The sequence below is a fragment of the Mustelus asterias genome, chromosome 3 (genome assembly GCF_964213995.1).
Source record: "Mustelus asterias chromosome 3, sMusAst1.hap1.1, whole genome shotgun sequence".
Lineage (NCBI taxonomy): Eukaryota > Metazoa > Chordata > Chondrichthyes > Carcharhiniformes > Triakidae > Mustelus > Mustelus asterias.
The window spans coordinates 135,467,128-135,491,849 of NC_135803.1; the positions used below are offsets into that span (position 1 = coordinate 135,467,128).

Consider the following 24,722-nt stretch of genomic DNA (forward strand, 5'->3'; position numbering starts at 1 on the left):
CCTTTGTCTCCTACTCACTTCCCCATCCCTCCAGAATTTCAAAACTGATTTTCTCACAAACTTTCCAGATCTAGGGTCTGACGTTTCAAACAAAAAAAAAATTAAACTATACCACTCCTTTAAGAGATGATCCAGTACAATGTCTTACGTTAGATGCTATTCTGTTAACCATATATAAAATGTCCAGAGGCATAATCAATGATTATCTATAAAATATCACTTTATTAAAATTAGAAATGACAGATTGTTCAATTCACATTAAGTAAAAAAAAGTTTGTTATTTACAGAAAGCATCGTGGTAGTTCTGGTAGAGACCAGACATCAGATGTCAAAACCAGGTATTTCTGGCCACTTTGCAAACATCATGTATCGTAAGAAGAATTGGAGGTCTCCAGTCTTTATGAAATTTATATTACTGGTTTGCTATAAAACAGTCCTTGTGAATCAGTCATGAAGTATTTTGCTGTTAGAGTCCCAGAAGTCTTTTGGCATCTTCGCTTTGAGCCATTAAGGTTTCACTCGCATATTTCTGTAAGAGTTCCATTTTCTTCCGTCGTACAAGAGCCTCCTCGATCTGCAATGATGGAAATTAAAAATATCAAATTATTTCATCCAAAAGAGCAATCCAAATTGGTAATTATGTTAAGTACTAAACAGAATTACATGCTGTAAAGCTGAACAATCCATCACTGTTAAGAAGACCTTAATAAGTCATATTTGAAGTGAAGTCACATTTGAACTACTCATGATTCATACTTGCTTAAGAATGTCATTTGGACAACATCTGAAGCTCATTTTTAGGGCACTGCACCCGAAACCAATATCTATACTCACACTGAGCAACTTAAAATAAATTTAAAAATATAAAAAAGGGTCTTTTGCACAATTTGCACTCTTTCCACTCAAAGCATTATTGTTAATAGAACTTTTTAATGTTCCCTTACCTCTTTCTGTGACGGTACAGGAACATGAGCTATAAATTTTTGCTGGTTTTCCTCTCCGTCCACCTGTTCCTCACTTTCATCATCAGACTGAGCCATGTGAAACATAAATGGATTTAATATAGGGGAAAGATATATCCTTATTCCGTAGACAATATGCATTTATTTCAAGAGTAATTTTAAAAACGAAAATCTAAAAGTTCTGTGGTCTCAATTTAACACAAATGTTTAGTTAATGAAGGAAATATTAATATTTTGTTTCTTTTCTCTAGCAGCTAGAAGCCTTTCTCTTCAGCACAAACAGCACAGAGGCTCAAGTCAAAAACTAACACAAATTAATGGGAGAAATGGCATTTAACAAATACACAGAACAGCATCCAAGTGGACCACCGTGTACAGCTGATACCAGCAACATTATGCTGCAAGAAAGCACAGGTCTTACAGGCAAATCAATACGACACTACGTGTCGTGCTAGAATATTATTTTGCAACAGTGCATCTGTACACACAAATTATATTTATATGCCACTGGGAATTGTTCAGCTGTAAATCATTTTCCAATGAGTGTCTGTCCCTTTCGGCTGCATTGTTAGTCTTACCTTCCAGTCCATAGAATCCCACAGTGAAGAACGAGGCCATCCAGCCTATCAAGTCTGCTCTTTCAGAGTCAGTGCAGACATGATGGGCCGAATGGCCTCTTGTTGTATAGTATGGATTCTATGGTGAAACAGGAGTTATGCAAGGGCAACATTATAACTAAGGCACTGTCACGTTCCTTTATTTTTACCCTGTGGCAGAAATGATCCCATACATTGACAATTACTAGTCTGATTAAAATTTTTGATACTGCATTTACCTCATCATCTTTCACTGCATAAATGTTTACTTCTTCCTCCTCCTCCTCTTTGTCACCTCCACTCTCCAGTCTGGCCTCTTTATCCACCTTCCATTTATGCACAGCTTCCAGTATGACTAAAAAGTGGAAAGAAAATAGTATTTGTAATACTCAATTCAATTGAAAAATGTTCCCAGTTCATTTGCCCATGCTCAAAATAGAAACATTCATGCTCATCTTGAGATGCAGATTCCTCGATCACAGGTTTCTCTATGTCTATTAGCAATCTTTCACTTTGATTACATGCCTGGAAAGCTGAAAAGTCAGGACGGATATAATGGATTGTAAATTAAAAGTTTCAGGATTCAACATCTGGGAGGTGTGGGATCCAATGCTGGCATGTTATACTTATGAAGTAAGCTATCATAATACTGTGATTCACTTCTGATCTAGGACTGTGGATCTCAGTTTTAAATATATTCATACACGACACTACAAGGGTCATGCTTTCAGTATTCAAAGCACTGATTAGTCAACATCTGGAGCACTGAGCAGTTTTGTGCACCTCACCACAGGAAGCATATATTGACTTAAAGGGAGTGTAGCTTAGATTCACTAGAATTATACCCAGACATCAAGAGTAAATGATGAGGTGAGAGTTTACAACCTACGAGTCGTGTTCCCTGGAATGTAGAGGGCTGGGGATTGAGATAATCAAAAGGATATAGCGACAGCGTGAGAGAGAGAGAGGGGGGGGGGGGGGGGGAGAGAGGAAAGAGAGAGAGAGAGAGAGGGGGAGAGAGAGATTATTTCCACTGATCAGGACATCTAGGACGAGGGGGCAGAGTGTGAAAATTGGATCCAGATCTTGCAGGAGTGAGATTAGGAAGAACTTCTACCCACAAAGAGTCGGCAAAATTTGGAACTCTTCCACAAACTTAAATTAATGCTAGATCAATTGTTCTTTTAAAATATGAGATTGATAGATTTGTGTTAGCTAAAGCTATTAAGAAACGTGGGGCAAAGGTGTGTATGGAGAGTTAGGTCGCAGAATCAACCACAGTCTCACTGAATGGCAGAGCAAGCTCAAGGGACTAAATGGCCTACTCCTATGGTACCAGCATGTAAAATGTTTAGTTTTTTTCTTGCATGTACTGTGTGTTTACTACCTTTGTACTTTGCAGGATATTTTTAAAATGCGCATTTAGCTTTGGGAATCTGCCATGGCAAAAATGATCACAATTAATGACATTACACGTGCAATCACGTGCACAAAAATAGAAATTTCTTGACAAAACTAATCCAATGTCTGACGAGAGGAAGTCACTTACATGCTTCATTAAAATCTAAACCGTTGTCCTATTGCAATCACACATCTTGCTGCAGGAGCTCATTAAGCGAGACTCTAAGGCTTATGACTGAATAGGCACCATGCAGAAGGTCAGTAGCAATGTTTCCAGTTTAAAAAAGAATCAACATTACAGAAGCAAATTTGGGATTTGCTGTGAATGACACTCTGCTATCTGTGAGAAACGATGGGAATGTAGCCTCAGAACATAGATGTGGTCAGCTGAGATCATTACCCCGACATCTTAAATACAAGGAGCATTGTTAAAAAAAAAGCATTTCCCACAATCAAATGCATACTGCAGAATTCATTCACTCGTCATCACCTTAATCACACACACATGGTCACTAACCAATTCCCAAAGCATCTCAGTTGAAGTCAGCAGCTAATTGTGTGTAGACTTGCCCCTACTCTTTCTAATGCTGCACAATAGAACATTTGTGAGAATGACTCTTAGGAAGGAGACTGATTCGAATTAATGACCAAAAAAAAGTACTACTGTACTGCACTGACAACAGTCTTCAATGAACAAATCAATGCAATAACTTTGTCCTAAATGAAACTGCTGCTCTTTTTTTAATCTGCATTTATTTTAAAGTTTGTAAGAAGTAATTACAGATCTGAATAAATGAGCTAATTCAGGAACCCTAAGCATGCTGCCAAAACTGTAAGCATGTGGAATTTAACTGATTGAGTCATTGATTTGTGACTGAAGGGTTACCACATGATCTACAAAGTCAAAGTCATCGGAAGACAACTATTTTTAAAACCAGAGCACGTAAAATATAAAAGAAAAGCCATTAATAAACAACAAATAAATTCTCTATAGTTTAGCACACTATATTCTTGAATGTATCTTGACAAGAGTACAGCACCGTCGTTTAAAACAACTAATAAAAAAGTTGTTTTCTGGATCCTTTCTAATACAATCAAAATAAGCAAACATTTGATTAGTTTGGCAGAGTAAAAAAAAAATCTAGAAGTAGGAATGGAACAAGGTATAAAGATTAAAATAATATAGAATTCTAAGTTTACTAACCAAAACTGAAAAACATGCTAAAAATAAAATTCTGTTCAACAGTACAGTAAGTGGCGAGCCACATAGAACATTAAAGTTGCAGGTTTTGTCTCTAATCCCCGTGATTCAATTTCAGCCAAGGTGGTGGTACAGGTGCTATAATTTATCTCAATGGTCCTTTCCCTATGTGAACTTCTCACAACAACCCAATTTCCTCAAAGATCTCTAAAATTTGACCAACATGGGAGAAGTTTGGGTGGTCAATAAATGACACAAGTTTTACTCCCTGCACTTCACGAGCTTGCTGAATAACCAAGATCAAGTCTGTGGTTCTACTGGCTGGCCCTAAAGCAGTGCAATTTTGAAAGTGTTCTGTGCACTATATTCAACAACAGCAATCAAGATGACCAAGATTCTTACTAGCTTTAGATTGAGGTCAGATGCCCCAAAGGTTACTATGGTCAGGTTTTGTTACCTTCCACAATACAACTTGAGCATCACTGTTCTTTGACCAATTGTCTGAGGCTTTGCAGCTAAAGCACAATTGCCTTGAATCACTATCAAGGACTTCCTCAAGAGTATCACTCAATGATCGGCCCTGCAAGTCAGCACCAAGTGTGGGAGAAGTTACCCTGGAGGTGTGAAAATTCCTCTTGTGAGCTCATCATAGTTGGAACACATGAGAGTATTACAGCATCTTCAAGGTGGAGCAAGTTGCAAATACAATACCTGGTCATTCATGCTCACTAAAGAAGTCTCCAGTTGGTAACCATGTCAGTGTAAATTAGGAACTTCACACTAGCTTGCTGATATTCTTGTACCAAGTGTCTTTGCCAGAAGAATGTATAACTTACAACCAGCCACTCTGGTTTCTACAAAAGCAATAACGTCCATCCCATATTGAGGCATGAAGTATAATAGAGGATGACATGCAAGAACAAATACACTTTGAAGATTCACTTCATATTTCTAAACAGAGACTTAATTTATCTAATGAATATACTTTAGATGTACCATCTAGTTGTGCTTCAATCCTGATGTCACTCACAGTAACAGCAACATGAAGAGTATATGAAGTTAGAATTCCTACAGCGCAGAAGGAGACCATTCAGCCCATCGAGTCTGCACCGACAACAATCCCACCCAGGCCCTATCCCCGTGACCCCATGTATTTACCCTGCTAATCCCCCTGACCCTAAGGAGCAATTTAGCATGGCTAAATCAACCTAACCAGCACATCTTTGGACTGTGGGAGGAAACCGGAGCACCCAGAGGAAACCCACGCTCACACGGGTTGAATGTGCAAACACCACACAGACAGTCACCCGAGATCAGAATTGAATCCGGGTCCCTGGCGCTGAGGCAGCAGTACTAACCACTGTGCCACCGTGCCGCCCAGTTTGTTGTGTTACTGTGCATTTTCCTTTTGAAAAACAATGAAATACCATATAATAAAACACATTGAAATTGGATATAATCTGTGAAAACACGTATTCCAAATTAAGATACTTATTCATTACACCAATAATTTGTATTTAATTTCAAAAAAGAATATTAAAGGGACACACTACAATCACCTAATTCCGTGAATATGTTACAGCTTCCAGAAGGATTGATCTTTAGATTTCTTTACCTTGCTTCTCAAGCTCTTGTTCCAGGGGTAAAAGCACCCCATCATCTTCATCTCTGTAACCATAATAGTCTGCATCAATGTCTTTCATGAGCTCAGCACGTGTTTTCCGTGGTGGGGCAGGTGCTGCAAGCAAACAGATGATTAAAAGGCATGTTGTAATTTCTTAGAATGACAAAGTATAGATTCTATATTACACCACCTAAAATTATACACGCGGTCTTAAGTTTAGTTTTACGTTGTTCATTGTTAACTTCTTTTACTAATACTATTAAAATGCAGTGACATGGTCGAGGTAATATTGCTCAAGATCTAATATGATAATGTGCATCAGCACAATGGGACACTGCATTTGAGCACCAACATGCAACATCATAGTTTGTTCCTGAAATCAGACATATTTTGGGCTGGTCCCATCTGGAGTTCTGATGGCAGGGCTCCTACACACTTGATTGTGCGAGATGTGTGGATCAAGAATACCTGATAACAGCAAATTGGGAGCTAAAGATAATTTGTGTTCCACATTACTTACTGAATAAGTATGTTTGGCTTACTAAACATCCAAAAGATGTGCGGGTTAGGTTCATTGGCCATGCTAAAATTGCCCCTTAGTGTCCTGGGATGCGTAGATTAGCGGGTAAAATAGGTAGGGATATGGGGGTAGGGCCTGGGTGGGATTGTGGTCGGTGCAGACTCGATGGGTCGAATGGCCTCTTTCTGTACTGTAGGGTTTCTATGTTTCTTAAACAATGTTCCTGGAAAAAAAATTTAACATGCTTACTTAGAAGCTCCACCTTTCGTTCCTGGCCATGCAGACCATAAAAGTTCCAGGTTTTATTACTTGAATTAGTGCATCATAGCCACAGCCCTGCAATAGTAGGAATGTTACAACTAGTCTTACCTCACTTAAGGTTAGGGATAGGTAAAATTGACCAGCAGATCCGATTGCTATCTAGTAACACAATGTGGGTAGCACAGTGGCAAGCACTGCTGCCTCACAGTAACAGGGACCCGGATTCCCACTGTGGGTCACTGTGTGTGAAGTCCACACATTCTCCCCATGTCTGTACGGGTTTTCTCCAAGTGCTCCGGTTTCCTCCCACAGTCCGAAAGACGTGCTGGTTAGGTGCATTGGCTATGCTAAATTCTCCCTCAGTGTACCCGAACAGGCACTGGAGTGTGGCGACTAGGGGATTTTCACAGTAACTTCATTGCAGTCTTAATGCAAGCCTACTTGTGACACTAATGAATAAACTTTAACAGATTGCACATGAAATACATGTAAATATTAGGTCAGGGTAAGATTTGGCCTCATCAATATAGTCCCCATGATTAAATAGCATGTTAACAATCACCAGCGAGGCTCAGACATGAAAAATGGGAAAATGGGCAAGGTACCACTGGACTGGTGCCCAACAAATTATCCAATAAGTTCTTGTTTTTTTAAGAATTAGAGGCAGTGAAAACTTGATGAGAAAAAGATGATGATTTTTAAAAAAAACATACGTTCTTTTTCAAACAATTCTCTGACTCCTGGCAAATCTTTAGCTGCTCCAAAATATTTGTATCCTCTGTTGCCTGGAACTTCTTTTCCTTCATGATCCAACATTTTTGGCCCAATTTTCTGTATGTTTAAAAAAAAAACACATCTTATAAAAATGGTAGCAAGAAAAAAAATATACAGTAAGAAAAGGAAAGCAGCTGAGAAAAATACTTCTATATCACAGGTTTGCTCAAACTTTTCAATTAACAAACCATCACTTTATATTGGTTCAAATGTTGCATGGGAGTCAACAGGTACAACCTCACAGCATTCTTGATAATCAGTGCACAGTCAGAGTTGGATAGGATGCAGGTCAATGGCATATGTATCCACAGCAGTGTTGAATACTTGATTTTAGCTGCTTCACTGAAGGGCAGGGAATCACCTGCCATTTTCTTGAATTCTTCACAGTGAGCAGTTTTAGAATGACAATGGTAAAAACCAGAGAATAAGCCACTCACTTTCTATGCTGCAGATCGTGTGCTAGTCTGAATGCGCTGTACGAAATGCAGATGGAATCTATTAATTAAATTCAGTATAAGAAAGCTAAAATATAAATTACGATATCATTTATCCAATTTTTACCAATTGAGGAATAGGTTATAATTTACAATATATTATGATGCAGGACACTGGTACTTAGGTGTGGAAGTATTGGGATGTGGATCCTAGTGACAGTCAACAGCAGAAAGGAGCTTTTACGATGCTGCACAGAAAGGCACGGTGTTGGAGGTTGCAACGGTCAGCAATGGGAATTGGGGAAAAAAGCACTGTTGTTTGATATGGGATGGGGAAGCAATAGCAGTGATCTATGGCAGGAAAAAACATGGGAAGTAAAAGTACTTGGGGTGGGTGAGGTGCAGAATGACTAAAGAATGGGGAACATAAGCAATGGAACAGGGCAGTTAAAACGCAAGAGGAAGCAAGGGGTGGGTACATTACTTGCAGCAGGAACAGGGCTCAAGAGTGAAAGAGATTTGCTATCCTCCTCTTCCCAGATTTAAAATTTTGAATTTTCTGTTTCAATAATTAACTGGAAAACCAAGTTGTTTAACTGGAATGACAATGGGTCCCCAACCAGTGCAAATAACCCATTTAGGAAGTTCTGCCAGATATAAAGAAAAGTTATATTTCTTTTACTAACAGGAACCAGTTTTTAAAAAATAGTTAATCACTTTTATTGCTTTTAAGAAAGTTTTTGCCTACCTAGCAGTGGTGGCACTGCTGCCTCACAGCTCCAGGGACCCGGGTTCAATTCCAGCCTTGGATGATTGTCTGTGTGGAGTTTGCACTTTCTCCACAGTCCAAAGGTATGCGGGTAGGTGGATTGGCCGTGCCAAATTGCCCCTTAGTGTCCCAGGATGTGTAGGTTGGATATATTAGCTGTGGGAAACGTGTGGGATTATGGGAACAGGGTGTGGGAAAGGATCTAGTTAAGATACTCTCTCAGAGAGTCAGTGCAGACTCGATGGGCCAAATGGCTTCTTCTGCACTGTAGGGATTCTATGATTCTACCTCGGAGATAGAAGCTAAAAAGGACTCAAGCAAAGACACATATACATAGATTGGTATAGTTGTAAATAATAGCTCGGCATTATCTAAGCATTAAGACACTGGCAGCTGAAAGGATTTCTGTTAGATCTTGCGGGATTCAAATCCTCAATCAAAATATGAAAGTGTGAATTTTCAAATAGCTACTGCTAGAAGACAGGAATATACATTTAACAAAGCTTTCTATGTTACTTACTCCATAGTCAGGACCTCCTAATTCCTTTATTCTGACTTCCCAATGGCCTTTCTCTCGTAGCAACTTATTGATTTCATCATTCAGGTCACGTATCCGAAATTCTCCCAAACCAGCTTTAAGTGAAAAATTGCATTTGCATTATATAATTGTATACTCTAAAAATAAATATTTAAAAGTTGGAAGAATTTCAGAACTTACCATTTTGTATCTGTGCCACTTTCTTGGAAATTTCACTTATGATCTACAAAACATCATGAAGCTTTGCTAAGTATATAGACACTAACTACAGATATTATGAGTACGATTTGCTTTCATGAGTATATCTGCACAAAACACATCTAGAATCAGTAACGAGGCAACTGTAGCACAATCACATGGAAGAGATACCTCTCAAGTTTAGCCAGTCTAAATTATTCAAGCTTAATCCCTTAAACTGAGCCCGAAAACTGCACTTTGTAATATTGGAAATTACACCGACTGAAGAACAATGCAAGCGATCAGTAAAACATAGAACATAGAACATAGAACATTACAGCGCAGAACAGGCCCTTCGGCCCACGATGTTGCACCGACCAGTTAAAAAAAAAAACTGTGACCCTCCAACCTAAACCAATTTCTTTTCGTCCATGAACCTATCTACGGATCTCTTAAACGCCCCCAAACTAGGCGCATTTACTACTGATGCTGGCAGGGCATTCCAATCCCTCACCACCCTCTGGGTAAAGAACCTACCCCTGACATCGGTTCTATAACTACCCCCCCTCAATTTAAAGCCATGCCCCCTCGTGCTGGATTTCTCCATCAGAGGAAAAAGGCTATCACTATCCACCCTATCTAAACCTCTAATCATCTTATATGTTTCAATAAGATCCCCTCTTAGCCGCCGCCTTTCCAGCGAAAACAATCCCAAATCCCTCAGCCTCTCCTCATAGGATCTCCCCTCCATACCAGGCAACATCCTGGTAAACCTCCTCTGCACCCTCTCCAAAGCCTCCACATCCTTCCTGTAATTTGGGGACCAGAACTGCACACAGTACTCCAAGTGCGGCCGCACCAGAGTTGTGTACAGTTGCAACATAACGCTACGACTCCTAAATTCAATCCCCCTACCAATAAACGCCAAGACACCATATGCCTTCTTAACAACCTTATCTACTTGATTCCCAACTTTCAGGGATCTATGCACACATACACCTAGATCCCTCTGCTCCTCCACACTATTCATAGTCCTCCCGTTAGCCCTATACTCAACACATCTGTTATTCCTACCAAAGTGAATTACCTCACACTTCTCCGCATTAAACTCCATCCGCCACCTCTCGGCCCAACTTTGCAACCTGTCTAAGTCTTCCTGCAAACTACGACACCCTTCCTCACTGTCTACCACACCACCGACTTTGGTGTCATCAGCAAATTTGCTAATCCACCCAACTATACCCTCATCCAGATCATTAATAAATATTACAAACAGCAGTAGCCCCAAAACAGATCCCTGAGGTACACCACTTGTAACCGCACTCCATGATGAATATTTACTATCAACCACCACCCTCTGTTTCCTATCCGCTAGCCAATTCCTGATCCAATTTCCTAGATCACCCCCAATCCCATACATCTGCATTTTCTGCAGAAGCCTACCATGGTGAACCTTATCAAACGCCTTACTAAAATCCATATATACCACGTCCACTGCCTTGCCCCCATCCACCTCCTTGGTCACTTTCTCAAAAAACTCAATAAGGTTAGTAAGGCACGACCTACCTGCCACAAAACCATGCTGACTATCACCTATCAATTCATTACTCTCCAAATAACTATAAATCCTATCCCTTATAATTTTTTCCAACATCTTGCCGACAACAGAAGTGAGACTCACCGGTCTATAATTCCCGGGGAAGTCTCTGTTCCCCTTCTTAAACAATGGGACAACATTCGCTAACCTCCAATCTTCTGGTACTATACCAGAGGCCAACGACGACCTGAAGATCAGAGCCAGAGGCTCTGCAATCACTTCTCTTGCCTCCCAGAGAATCCTTGGATAAATCCCATCCGGACCAGGGGATTTATCTATTTTCAGACCCTCCAGAATATCCTGCACATCCTCCTTATCAACTGTAATACTGTCTATTCTACTCCCTTGCAACCCAGTGTCCTCCTCAGCTATATTCATGTCCCCTTGCGTGAACACCGAAGAGAAATATTGGTTCAATGCTTCACCAATCTCCTCCGGTTCCACACATAACTTCCCTCTGCCATCTATAACTGGCCCTAAACTTGCCCTAACCAACCTTCTGTTCTTGACATACCTATAGAACGCCTTAGGATTCTCTTTAACCCTATCCGCCAAAGTCTTCTCATGTCCCCTTTTAGCCCTTCTAAGCTCGCTCTTCAACTCCCTCTTAGCCAATCTAAAGCTTTCTAGTGCACTACCCGAGTGCTCACGTCTCATCCGAACATAAGCCTCCTTTTTCTTTTTAACCAACAAAGAAACTTTTTTGGTGCACCACGGTTCCCTAGCCCTACCAATTCCTCCTTGCCTGACAGGGACATACCTATCACAGACTCGCAGTAGCTGCTCCTTGAAAAAACTCCACATGTCGGACGTTCCCAGTCCCTGTAATCTCCTAGTCCAACCTATGTTTCCTAATTCTCTCCTAATAGCCTCATAATTACCCTTCCCCCAGCTAAAACCACTGGCCCGAGGTTCATGCCTATCCCTTTCCATCACTAAGGTGAACGTAACCGAATTGTGGTCACTATCACCAAAATGCACACCAACTTCCAAGTCTAGCACCTGGTCTGGCTCATTTCCCAGCACCAGATCCAATATAGCCTCACCTCTAGTTGGCCTGTCTACATACTGAGTCAAAAAACCTTCCTGCACGCTTTGAACAAAAACTGACCCCTCTAACGAGCTAGAGCTATAACAATTCCAGTCAATATTAGTCAAGTTAAAATCCCCCATAACAATTGCCCTATTACTTTCACTCCTAAGCAGGATTGACTACTTACACAATAGTCAGAATTGCTTCAAATGCTACAATAGCTATGCAATTCACTGCTGATTTGAAATTCAGCAATTTATAACAATGCCCTAAATAAATGCGAATCAAAATATGAAACTTTAACCGAACAAACATTTGTGAAAATTCATTCTGTAGTAAATAATGTTTATATTAGTGAAACAAATGCTGCTTTGCTTTAGAATTCATTATTCACTATTTGCACTGCAAGGCTATATTTGGATTTTTAAAAGAGATTTGATTTTTTTTGTTTTTCCATGTGTGAATGAAAGCTTACATTATAGTTAGAACTTGGTATCCACGATTTTTTTAAAAATTGAAGATATTTCATTGAAGGACACATTATACCAGCTACATTGTGGAATTGCTACGATCTACAATTCTGATACTTCTGTGATTACACAAATGTTGATCTAAGCATGAAGACACAGAAAAAATCGTGAATGGGATCACAACAATTATTTGTCAATTCACAAAATGTTCACTAATTTGACAAAGAACAATTGTGCTTTAGGAAAAACATGTGAAATAATGCAAAACACTTGAGCAATGATTAACTAATGCTTCATTACTTGATACAATTAGCTCATTCTATATTTAAAGTGGCACAGTGTCTATATTGACCATCATGCTCAATACAATTATTTTCAGTCCCAAAGCAACTTTTGCAGACTACTCATTTGTGTTGAATGATCTGACTAATTTTGTTGTGCCTGCAGTCAATGGCGTGTCATTTTAGAATTCACCTTTCTATATCCACTTAAAGTAGGAAATATGCTAGAAAAACAAGAGTAAATATATATTTGTAGATAATTGGCAGTGAAAATTTCACATTTTAATTAAAATAAGTAGCACAAATATAGTACCCAAAGTTAAAAGTAAGCTATTATATATAATTTATCCCCTCATGTGATGTACACACATTTTCATATCAAATAATTATTTCCACAACAGTGGGCAGTACAGTGGTTAGCACTGCTGCCTCACAGCTCCAGGGACCGGGGTTTGATTCCTGGCTTGGGTCACTGCCCATGTGGAGTTTGCATGTTCTCTCTGTGTCTGTGTGGGTTTCCTCCCACAGTCCAAAGATATACGGGTTAGGTTCATTGGCTATGCTAAATTGCCCTTTAGTGTCCTGGGATGCGTAGGTTAGAGGGATTAGTTGGGTAAATATGTGGGATTACGAGGATCGGGCATAGGTGGGATTGTGGTCGGTGCAGACTTGATGGGCTGAATGGCCTCCTTTTGCACTGTAGAGTTTCTATGAACCATCTCTGCTAGACACTACGGCTGTGCTTTTTTCTCAGTGTTAGTTTAACACAAGCACATTTTTAGGGACAGGACAGGAAGTTGTGCAGCTTCCCCACCAATCTGAAACTCTGATCAAGACAAAATTTCCGAGCACTGGATGACAATGTTGGATATGCAGCAAAGACTTCAATAAATATTATTTTGCTAAATACACACAGGCACTGAAAAGAATCGCAGAATCTTACATTTAAACAGAAGGCTTTGCTTACCTGTCTCCTCCATTTCTCTGCCTTATGCAAATCATTACACTCTGATGCAAGGAATGGTCTCCTCTCCTACTGAATAGAGAGACAGGAATCAACACAAAGTCAACACCAAAACCACGTCAACATCGATGTTTACTGTGAAGCAACTAAAATAATGAAGAAATCAGCATCTCATTATTCAGCTGTAAACAATTACGGTAAGTGGAATACGTGTGTTGCACTATGAGTTTACTTTGTTAGAGTGATATGCTAGCTGGGCAACTTGCATCACAGCATCATTTAACAGGTCAAGTGCTGAGAAGTCTGATGCATAATTGTGCATGTTTCTAGGCCTTGTAAATATAAAAAGGAGCAATTTATATAATGGAGCAGCTTGCAAACCGAATTTATATTTAAATTATTGTTATGATAAAATGGTCCTCTTTATTGCACCTTGCTTGAAAACAATTACACAATTTACCAACCTTAACTTTTCCATCTTCTAGCTGGGCCTGGCGAAATCTTGCCAGGGCGGTCCTAAAACCAAACAATTATATTGAATTACTAATCCACCTCTCACAAATCCACAAGGATGCTGCATTGCATTCCAAAAAAACTCAAAAGCCAATTCGGAAAGTTAATGAGAAATATTTTGTCTGATAAGAACGACAGGCAATAAACTAATGAATGAAATGAGAAAAGAAAATGCTGGAAACACTCAGATTGCTGGATAGAAACAGAGTTAACATGGCCCAGAATATTAACTTGGAGCTGAATTTAATGCAGCCCAATGCAACGGGAACCATGGTAGTCAAGTCCACTTCATCATGGGAGAGGTATCAGTCAGTTTCCCGAAGGTGGGCAAGGCTCCCAGATTAAACCAGAGGGCGGATGGGACTAAAGTGGGATTGTTAGACACTGGCAGTGGGATGTCAATTAAGATCATTAATAAGATAATTGACATTATTCCTGAGCCCATTGCAATTTAGCAGTGACAAGGATTAAATGCAGATCGTAAAGGTCTCCTACGCTTTCAGAAGCCATCCAGCAAACCCCATTGGGTTTCCTAGTGGTTTCAGAGGGTGCTATCAGTCCCCTATCAAAGGATTAGGCAATGGGTAGGCGCAGCCACTGAAAGCCAACCCTTGCCTCTGACATCCCCAGGCCCCCTCTTCTGTGACCCTACTCCTCACTCACCTGTGGCTTGGGGTCCCTCTGCAATCCTGGGTCTTGGGTGTGGGAAGTGCCGCTAGCAGCCACTGCACTCTGAGCATGACTTCCTCTGCCTGAGACCTGAATCACAGGAAAGGACTAACAATGGCCAATTGATTTCACTAGGACTTCTCCACGGAACTGATGGGGATTCCCTGCTGGCTCTGACTGGTGGGCCCCATTGGCCCGAAACAATTCCAGCCTCTGTTTCTCTTTCCACTGCCAAACCTGCTGAGTATTTCTAGCATTTTGTGTTTTCATTTTCAGAATTCCAGCATCTGCAGTATTTTGCTTTTGTCCTCGGCAGTAAATGAAATTAGTTACACAAGTCTGAGATCACCGAACTCTTCATTAAACTCTCTCACTTTCCCACTCCATAAAAGGCAAACTGTGGAGAATGAAGGTGGCTTATTGCCATCCTAAAACGAGAAACACCAACATCTGAGGACTGAAAACGACACGACACAGCAAGTCAGAAAGAGATACAAGGGATCGCAAATTGAATTTTGAAACTAAAAGTAGCTCAAAATCTCCAATGTCAAACTTACAAAATATAAATCTTCAAAGCTGGGGTTAAAATAAAACTCAAATATTTTCCACCTAGCTTGAATAGATAAATGCCAACTGCACTCATCCATCAATGTTCTTTAACCCAGATTTCAAAATAGCATTCCTATTGCAAAGTTATAAACTTTACACCTCATATCTTTGGGGATTTTTTCAGCAAAATTGACAAATTGTCACAGGCCATTTTTGTGCAATGGATTCAAACACTAGTAACTGGATTAAAAGACTCAAACACAAGTTAGTTTAGTATGACCTTAATCAAGCATAATCCAGAAGTACTGACTAAAGGGCAATCCACAGTTAATATGTTTGACTGACTGCTTACTTGCCACGCTATCCCAGAAACATGCTGTTAGAAAGATATGATATCTATGCATAAATATACCTACAAATATTGTTTGTAATCATATGAAAATGAAGACAACTACAAATCGTCCCCAAGACAATCCTATTTTACCACTGTCATTCGGAGTGTTAACAAAGACAAAATATTACTGGCAATGAGTAAAGCATTCAATTAAATTTCAAATTAATTTCTCTTGCACCAGAAATTGCAAGTTTGGCCAAATAATGTGCTTGTTGAACTTTTAAATTACATATGTTTCAAATATTTTATTTTTGAAAACAACCAAATTTAAATTGGATATCACAAGTGCAATCAGATGAAAACATGACTACAGCAAATCTAAAAATTCATAAGAGCAGTATTATGTTGTTGAAAGACGTATTTCATGTTTGTTATTAAATATTAGTGAGATAATGTACTTACATCGCCTTTTCTGCATTTCGAGCCTGTATGAGGGAAATAAGCATCATGAATTTTGCAGCAAGTTATTCGATTTATTACAAATTTATAGAAAAACAGAATTCTACTTAATATGGCAAGGAGGTTTGATAAATCCATTTCAACCAGTTAGCAAATGCACATGTCAGGCTGACAATGTACCAAAACATTGCAGCACGTCAAAGACAGAAATGTGGGCATGAGAGCAAGATGGTGAATTGAAATGGCAAACTACATAAATGGGCCACATTTGCAGATTGAACAAAGGTATTCTGCAAAGTGGTCACCCAGTCTGCATTAAAGTCCCCAATGTAGAGGAGACTGCAATGCAAACAGAGAATGCAGCAGACTAAATTTAATGCTCCAACATTCCATTGAAGCCCGATGCAAACTGGAAGAACAGCACCTCATTTGCCGGTTAGACACTTTACAACATTCTGGACTTACTGTGTTCAACAACTACAGACCATGAAATCTCTCTTCCAGTTTGATATTTTTTCCTCAATCCCCTACTCCAAAAAGGGGCAGTCTCTAACTTTTTCTTATATTTTACTTTCAGAGAGAGTGCTGGCCATTGCTCTGCTATTAACACATTCAGCTATCTGACCTCTATGCCACTATTAGCACCTGCCTGAAGTCTTTAACACTACTTGTACCACTCTCTTTGACTTGTGTCCATGACATACTTGCCAAATTTCTCCTGAGGTCCCACTTATCCCTGGTTTTCTATTTTGCTCCACCACTTTCTTCAACAGTATGAACACATACATTTCTACCTTCTTTCAGTTCTGAAGAAGTCATATGGACTCGAAACATTAACCCCGTTTCTCGCTCCACAGATGCTGTCACATCTGCTGGGTCTTTAAAGCATTTTCTGTTTTTATATCTGATTGAGCATCCAGTGTTCAGTGTTTCACTTTTACCAAAGAACAGTGTTAAATATGACAATCTTCATAAATGTAAAAAAATTGAAAGACATCTTGGTCTCTTCATGATATCTGAGAGGTATTTCTTTTTAAATGTTCGCCATTGTCAAACTCTCCCAATTTCAACCAGCAAGCACCTAAACAATAAAGACCAGGAAGGACACAGATCAATCCCTACCTGAGCTAAATTAGCTCATTTTTGGTGTTTGTACCAATACAATCACTCATAGCTTCATAGGCTACAAGGGGGAAATGGGAGGAAAAATGGCCAAGGCTCTTTTGACTGGGGAAAACAACACAGTTGGAAAGGCCAGGAAAATGGGACTGGAGCTGATAGTTCCAATTGTAAGGTTAGCATGATGGACCTAATTGTAGCCCTGCAATTCATCAGAGTCCATAAATTATGGAATGTGCACTTGGACATGCAACACTTTTCTACAACATTGAAATATCGCTTCAAATATATTATGTGCTAAATCAACCCCAATTCATGTAAACAGTTGGCTCAGTACAATAAACATCAAAATAATAGTTTCAATGGGCAGCACGGTGGCACAGTGGTTAGCACTGCTGCTCCACAGCACCAGGGACCCGGGTTCAATTCCCAGCTTGAGTCACTATCCGTGTGGAGTTTGCACATTCTCCGTGGGTTTCCTCCCACAGTCCGAAAGATGTGCTGGTTAGGTGCAATGGCTATGCTAAATTCTCCCTCAGTGTGCCCCAACAGGTGCCGGAGTGTAGCTACAAGGAGGATTTTCACAGTAACTTCAATGCAGCGTTAACATAAACCTACTTGCGACACTAATAAAGAAATTTTACTTTTCAATGTCATATTGTAGTGGGTGATATTCGAACTCTGCCTGTTCTGATCACTTTAATCTATGGGTCTGTGAATAAAATGTTCTACAGTAAGAAGTTTATCAACACCAGGTTAAAGTCCAACAGGTTTATTTGGTAGCAAAAGCCACAAGCTTTCGGAGCATTAAGCTCCTTCAGGTGAGTGGGAATTCTGTTCACAAACAGGGCATATAAAGACACACAATCAATTGAGTTTGTGAACAGAATTTCCACTCACCTGAAGAAGGAGCTTAAGGCTCCGAAAGCTTGTGGCTTTTGCTACCAAATAAACCTGCTGGACTTTAACCTGATGTTGTTAAACTTCTTACTGTGTTTACCCCAGTCCAACGCCGGCCATCTCCACATCAATAAAATGTTGCACAGGCAATCTAGGGAGTGAAAGTTAGTGAATGCAGCAATTTGTGAGGACAGCAGCAACTATTACAGAGAGTGGCAAATTCCACCCAGAGGCACATGTGGAAGATTCCAACACATCCCCCCCCCAGTCAGAGAGAGTACAGCCTGAGGGGAGAAACATGTTCCGCCTCTTCCCCAGCAACATCCAAATTACTGATTTAATACATACCATGGTAAAGGCTGCTGACGGGTAAGATTCCCCCCACACACACACTAGTACACAGTGCCTGAAGCCCTGCCTTAGAGACAGGAAGTCCTCTTCTCGGGTCGACGGTCAGGGTTCGAATGTCGATGCGGAAGCTGCTGATTGGAGAGATGGGTAGAGATTATGCGAGAAACGGTGTCGATTGGTACGCGGGGTGGGAGGGGCAGATTGGGGTCAAGGTGGGACCTGTCGTCCTGCACCATTGGTGCCTGAGAAGGGTTTAGGCGGGGCTGCCCTCGCGCAGTGACAGTTGGCGCATGATCAGAGAGGGGAGGCGGGGCTGCCCTCGCGCGGTGACGGTTGGCAACTCAGGGGGTGGGGCTGTTTTACGCACGATGATGATTGATGCGTGGGGCGAGACAGGCTTCGCGCGGTGATGATTGGTGCGCGCGCCGATGTGGGGCCAGGGTAGTTCCTCGCGCGGTGACGGTTGAGGGAGAGGCGGGGCTACCCTGGCGCGGTGATGATTTGTCCGCGGAGAGGGGGGGAGGAGGCGGGACGGCGGTCCGCGTGGTGACGTTTCTGGGGGAGGCAGCGGATCTGTGTTTGCGCGGTGACGGTTGATGCATGATAAGGGAGGAGGCGGGGCTTACCGTCGCACGGTTGATGATTGGTCCGCGGGAGAGGGATGAGGCGGGACTGCCCACAGCCGTGGGGTGACGTTTCATACCCAGGGGGGAGGCGGGGCTGAGCTTGCGCGGTGACGTTTCGTACCGGAGGAGGCGGGGCTGAGCTTGCGCGGTGACTTTTCGTACCCGGCGGTGGGGAGGCGGCGCTGAGCTTGCGCGGTGACGGTTGGTGCCTGATAAGGGGGGGCGGGGCTTGCAATGGCGCGGTGATGATTGGTGCGCGGGCAGAGGTGGGGCGGGGGAGTCCTCGCCCAGTGACGATTAGTGATTGATTAGTCCGTTGAGGGGAGGCGGAGCTATGTTCGAGCGATGATGATTGGTGCGCGGACAGAGGGGAGGCGGGGCTGTCGAAGTGCGGTGATGATTGGTGGGGGGGGAGACCGGAGTCACGTGGGGCGGATAGTTAGGGCGCGTGTCTTAATGGCGGCTGAGGGGGGGCGGTAAGTGTGTTGGCATGGGTAACGCCAGCCCATAATATCAGAGCTGGAGCAGCATGGGGATGGTCACAGTGTGCTGGAAACTGCTTTAGGGCAACCAAATAGACTAAATCAATGAAGTTAGGGATAATTTAAAAGGTAGCGCTCCCCCCCCCCCCCCAAAGGGATCTGCATCAAAGTAAATGGAATCTCAGAGGAAACCTAAAACATCAAAACAAAATATTATTGAAGGGATTGAGCTGTACACCGTGTGTTTGTCCTTTCAAATTAGAAAGGTCTCAGTTGGGGCATCCTTTTTCAGCACATTGAAACCAGAGTGTCTGAAACTAGAAGCAGGAGTAGGCCATTCGGTGCTTTGAGCCTGCTGCGCCATTCATTATGATCATGGCTGATCATTGATCCCTTTAGTCCCTTTAGTCCCAAGAGCTATATCTAATTTCTTCCTGAAATCAGACAACGTTTTGGCCTCAACTACTTTCTGTGGTAGTGAATTCCACACATTCACCACTCTCTGGATGATGAAATTTATCCTCAGTTCTAAAATGTTTACACCTTATCCTCAAACTATGACCCCTCGTTCTGGATTCCCCCATCATTGAGAACATTCTTTCTGAATCTACCCTGTCTTAACCCTGTTAGAATTATATAAGTTTCTATGAGATATATATAATATATAAGTTTCTCACTCTTCTAAACTCCAGTGAATACAATCCTAACCGACTTAGTCTCTCCTCACATGACAGTGTACAGCACATTGATCCTTTTTGATGTGACTATTGGAGGATGGGTGGTTCCAGGAGGCAGCATTTCCTACCAAAGGCACTTCAGATATAAACAGAGCAATTCATTGTATTGCATGGTCTGGTTAGAGTAAATAAGGAGAAACTGCTTCCACAGATAGATCGGTAACCAGAGGACATGGGGGGTGGGCACAGTGGCTGGCACTGCTGCCTCATAGCACCAGGAACCCAGGTTCAATTCTGGACTCGGGTGACTTTCTAAATGCCCCTTACTGTCAGGGGGATTAGCAGAGTAAATGTGTGGGGTTACAGGGATAGGGCTTGGGTGGGATTGTTGTCAGTGCAGGATTGATGGGCCAAATGGCCTCTTTCTGCACTGTAGGGATTCTATGATTGTATAATTGATAATAAGTCATGATCTGGAAAGCACTGCCTGAAAGGAAGCAGATTAAATAATAATTTTCAAACTTGAGTTGGATAAATACTTGAAGGGCTATGCAGAAGGAGTTGGGGAGTGAAATTAATTAGATAGTTCTTTCAAAGAGCCAGCACTGGCATGATGGGCTGAATAATCTCCTATGTTATATCGTTCTATGATTCTATAACCCAGACTTCTCTTGACAAAAGGTGAAGTCTTATGATTGGACGCAGCAGTGAAGACTGATGGAAAACCTGATGACATTTTTGTTGGAAGGGGAGAGAATCATAGAATCCCTACAGTGCAAAAGGAGGCCATTCGGCCATTCGAGCCTGAACTGACAACAATCTAAAAGGTTTACTCCCTTTCCTCAAACTATGACCCTAGTTCCAGAATCCCTGCCCCCTATTGGGAACAATTTTTCTGAATCTATCCTGTCTAACCCAAGCCCTATCCTGGTAACCCCTCTATTTCCCCTGCTAGTCCCCCTGACACTAAGGGACAATTTAGCATGGCCAATCCACCTAACCCGCACATCTTTGGATTGTGGGAGGAAATTGGAACACCTTGAAGAAACCCATGTAGACACGCGGAGAATGTGCCAACTCCATACAGACCTGAGGCCGGAATTGAACCCGGGTCCCTGGTGCTGTGAGACAGTTGTGCTAACCATTGTGCCGCCCAGAGCAGGCAGTAGTTTTGCTAGGCACATAACAAGTATTTTGAAATTCATAAAGCAGTGGAAATAACACGGGCAGTGTCCAAATGCATTTCCTTTTCATTAAGCCTGACATCTGAAGATGAAACAGGCTGCCAATGGGAATGCTAAAATAAAAATGAAGTCTGCGCAGCTGTCACTTGTCAGTCTTCGAGTGGCAGTGCACGTGTTCAACTTCAGACATTTCACTTGGATATAGTTGCAAGTTGGTTCATCCTTCTTGGGCTCTCTTGTCAGAGACTGTGTTAATGGGAAGTCACAAGAATTCTAATTGTGCCTAAGCAAATTGTGTTTTTGGATCGATGAAAATCTGACCTAACCATGACAAACCCAAGGAAAAAGGTATGTCTCCTGGTGCCTCCTGTCTCGCAAATTAAATTTCACACTAACCTTTCACTTAAGATGTGGAAAAAAGAGTTAGTTGTATGGACCTTATTTGAAAGTGAAATTATTTCCATATACAGTAACTTAGAATATTTGTTTATGCTGTAAATAATTAAATACATTGCAATGATTAGTGTTCCTGATTTTATTTGAAGTTGAATTATTAATGCGATGAGCACTTTTTGGATACAAGTTCTCCTTTTGGTATTCTATATATTTGAAGAATGAAAACAAAACTTTTATCTGCCAAAATACTTTTAACTGTCAAAACAAGAATACTTTTATCTTCCTATGCCATTAATTTTAAATGTGGAAAATAGAGAATGATAGAAATTTAGATTATATTGAAAGATTTGAAATGTTAAGTGACAATGTTTTTGGAGTGTAGTTTAGTAAATTGACTGTTTCAGGAACTGAAGATGTATGGTTTCTTCACACTAATAATATTTGGTTACAAAAAACAAAGAATAAAGAAAATTACAGCACAGGAACAGGCCCTTCGGCCCTCCAAGCCTGCACCAACCATGCTGCCCGACTTAACTAAAACCCCCTACGCTTCCGGGGACCATATCCCTCTATTCCCATCTCATTCCCTCATTCATAGAATGGTTACAGCACAGAAGGAGGCCATGTGGTCCATCATGTCGCTATTGGCTGTCTGCAAAGGCAACTCACTTAATCCTGCTCCCCCACCTTGTCTAAGTAGCTCAGAATATTTTTCGTTTCATATAATTATCTAATTCTCTTTTGAAGGCCTTGATTAACTCTGCCTGGATCCACTACACAGTGCATTCCAGATCCTAATCACTTGCTGTGTAAAAAGAATTACCTCTTTTTTGCGAATCAGCCTAAATCTGTATCCTGTAGTTCTTGATCCATCCGCCAAGGAAATAAAATTCTCTCCCTATCTACTTTGACCTGACCCCTTATGATTTAAAAAACCCCTATCAAATCTCTCTTTAATCTTCAAGCTACAGCTTCCCCAGTCTATCCACGTAACTGAAGTTCCTCACTATTAAACTCTATTCTTGTGACTCCCTTCTGCACTCCCTCAATTGCCTTCACATCCTTCCTAAGCATGATGTCCAGAACTGGACACATTGCTCCAGTTGAAGCTGAGTCCATGTGTTAAACACAACCCATCCTTAACAAATCTGTGCTGACTTTTCTTAATTAATCCGCATGTCCCTCAGTGATTGGTAATTTGTGTAAAACTATCTGTTCTAAATGTGTCTCCACTACTGAGGTTTCGCCAACTGGCTTGTAGTTGTTGGGTTTTTCCTTGCACCCTTTTTTTTGAACAAAGGTGTAACATTTGGATTTCTCCCGTACTCTGAACCACCCCACTATCTAAGGAGGATTAAAAAATTATGGCCAGTGCCTCCCCAGATTCCGTTCTTGCTTCCCTCAGGTTTCTTGGATACAGCTCATCCGGTCCTGGTGACTTATCAACTTTATGTACAACCAGCCTATCTAATACCTTCTTTATCGATTTCTAGCCATCAAGTGTATCAAGTATCTCTTCTTTCACTATGACTTGGGCAACAATTACAGCAATTAAATTCTGTACTGCTTCTGCTCTGCCCAAAACTGCAAGAAACTACAAAGGGTCGTGAATGAAGCGCAGTCCATCACGCAAACCACCCTCCCATCCATTGATTCTGTCTGCACTTCCCGCTGCCTCGGAAAAGCAGCCAGCATAATTAAGGACCCCATGCATCCCGGACATGCTCTTCCACCTTCCTCCGTCGGGAAAAAGATACTAAAGTCTGAGGTCACATAGCAACTGAATCAAGAACAGCTTCTTCCCTGCTGCCATCAGACTTTTGAATGGACCTACCTCGCACTGAGCTGATCTTTCTCTACACCCTAGCTATGACTGTAACACTACATTCTGCACCCTCTCCTTTCCTTCTCTATGAATGGTATGCCTTGTCTGTATAGCGTGCAAGAAACAATACTTTTCACTGTATACTAATACATGTGACAATAATAAATCAAATCAAATTCAATGTTGTGATTTTTTTTACCCTGAGTTGTATATTTGTTTGTTTTTGTTGCTTTTATTGATCTTTTTAATATGTAAAATGGTTGAATGACTGTGCACTTGATCTTATTGCTGTTTCAATTTTCTCTTCTGCCTTGCCATCCGCAATATCCTGAAGGCACTGGCCGTTGTTAGGTACAGTTCCACAGTTGTTTCTTTGCTGAGTTAACCATTCTTCATATATGAGCCCATTGAGTTATTCAACTGAAATCAAATGAGACTATTACCATTTGTAACTTGGAGGATTCAAGGGAAAGCAATAAAGTGAAAATACTGGCTTTTACACCACCTTGCCAAAGGCACTAAACTTAATTGCAGAACTCTTGCTGTCACCAGTGTTGAGATCCACTAAATCAGCATAGGCTGTGAATCAAATGGGATATTTGCTAATTGATATCTTTTAACACGTGAGCAGCCTTCAACCTTTCAGTCTTCTCAGAAATATTGCTTTGTTTAAAACAATCATCAAAGCTTTTGTTAAAGGCAGTGGTACTCTTGCTGAGGGGATTAGAATTAAGTCTGGTCAAGAGGCCAAAGAAGAGAAACTCATTTACAAAATGACCAGGATATAAAATTCTCAGACAATAATTGGATTTTGCAATGTACAGAAGGTGCAGGAGTGGAGTGCAAAATAGTCTGGACTACTTTTTTTATTTAGAAGGCTACTGTATGCTGTTGCATAGAATTCTTGAAATAAACCTACTCTGAAGGAATACCCTATATTCATTTGGGCTGTGTTGTGCACCAGAAGAATCCAGCTATTCACAATATACATTAATGATTTGGACGAAGGAATTGAATGCAATATCTTCAATTTTGC

At 41.1% G+C, this 24,722-nt stretch overlaps 2 protein-coding genes across 2 annotated transcripts in view; one reads left to right on the plus strand and one right to left on the minus strand.

The window, feature by feature from the left end:
- Window positions 1–1,791, plus strand: part of rab43 (RAB43, member RAS oncogene family) — an 88,182-nt gene extending 86,391 nt beyond the window's left edge. The window contains exon 4 of the mRNA XM_078209726.1: window positions 1,214–1,791. The gene's annotated coding sequence lies outside the window, so the exon portion shown is untranslated. The remainder of the gene's footprint in view (window positions 1–1,213) is intronic.
- isy1 (ISY1 spliceosome associated protein) lies at window positions 198–18,614 on the minus strand. Its single transcript, XM_078209722.1, has 11 exons — window positions 18,494–18,614; window positions 16,130–16,152; window positions 14,067–14,118; window positions 13,606–13,671; window positions 9,261–9,303; window positions 9,063–9,175; window positions 7,279–7,396; window positions 5,776–5,898; window positions 1,798–1,913; window positions 945–1,031; window positions 198–574 (listed from the first exon to the last, which is right to left on the minus strand). Exons 1-11 carry the CDS (start codon window positions 18,494–18,496, stop codon window positions 467–469), a joined length of 852 nt encoding a protein of 283 aa, XP_078065848.1. The 5' UTR covers window positions 18,497–18,614; the 3' UTR covers window positions 198–466.
- Window positions 18,615–24,722: the final 6,108 nt, after the last annotated feature.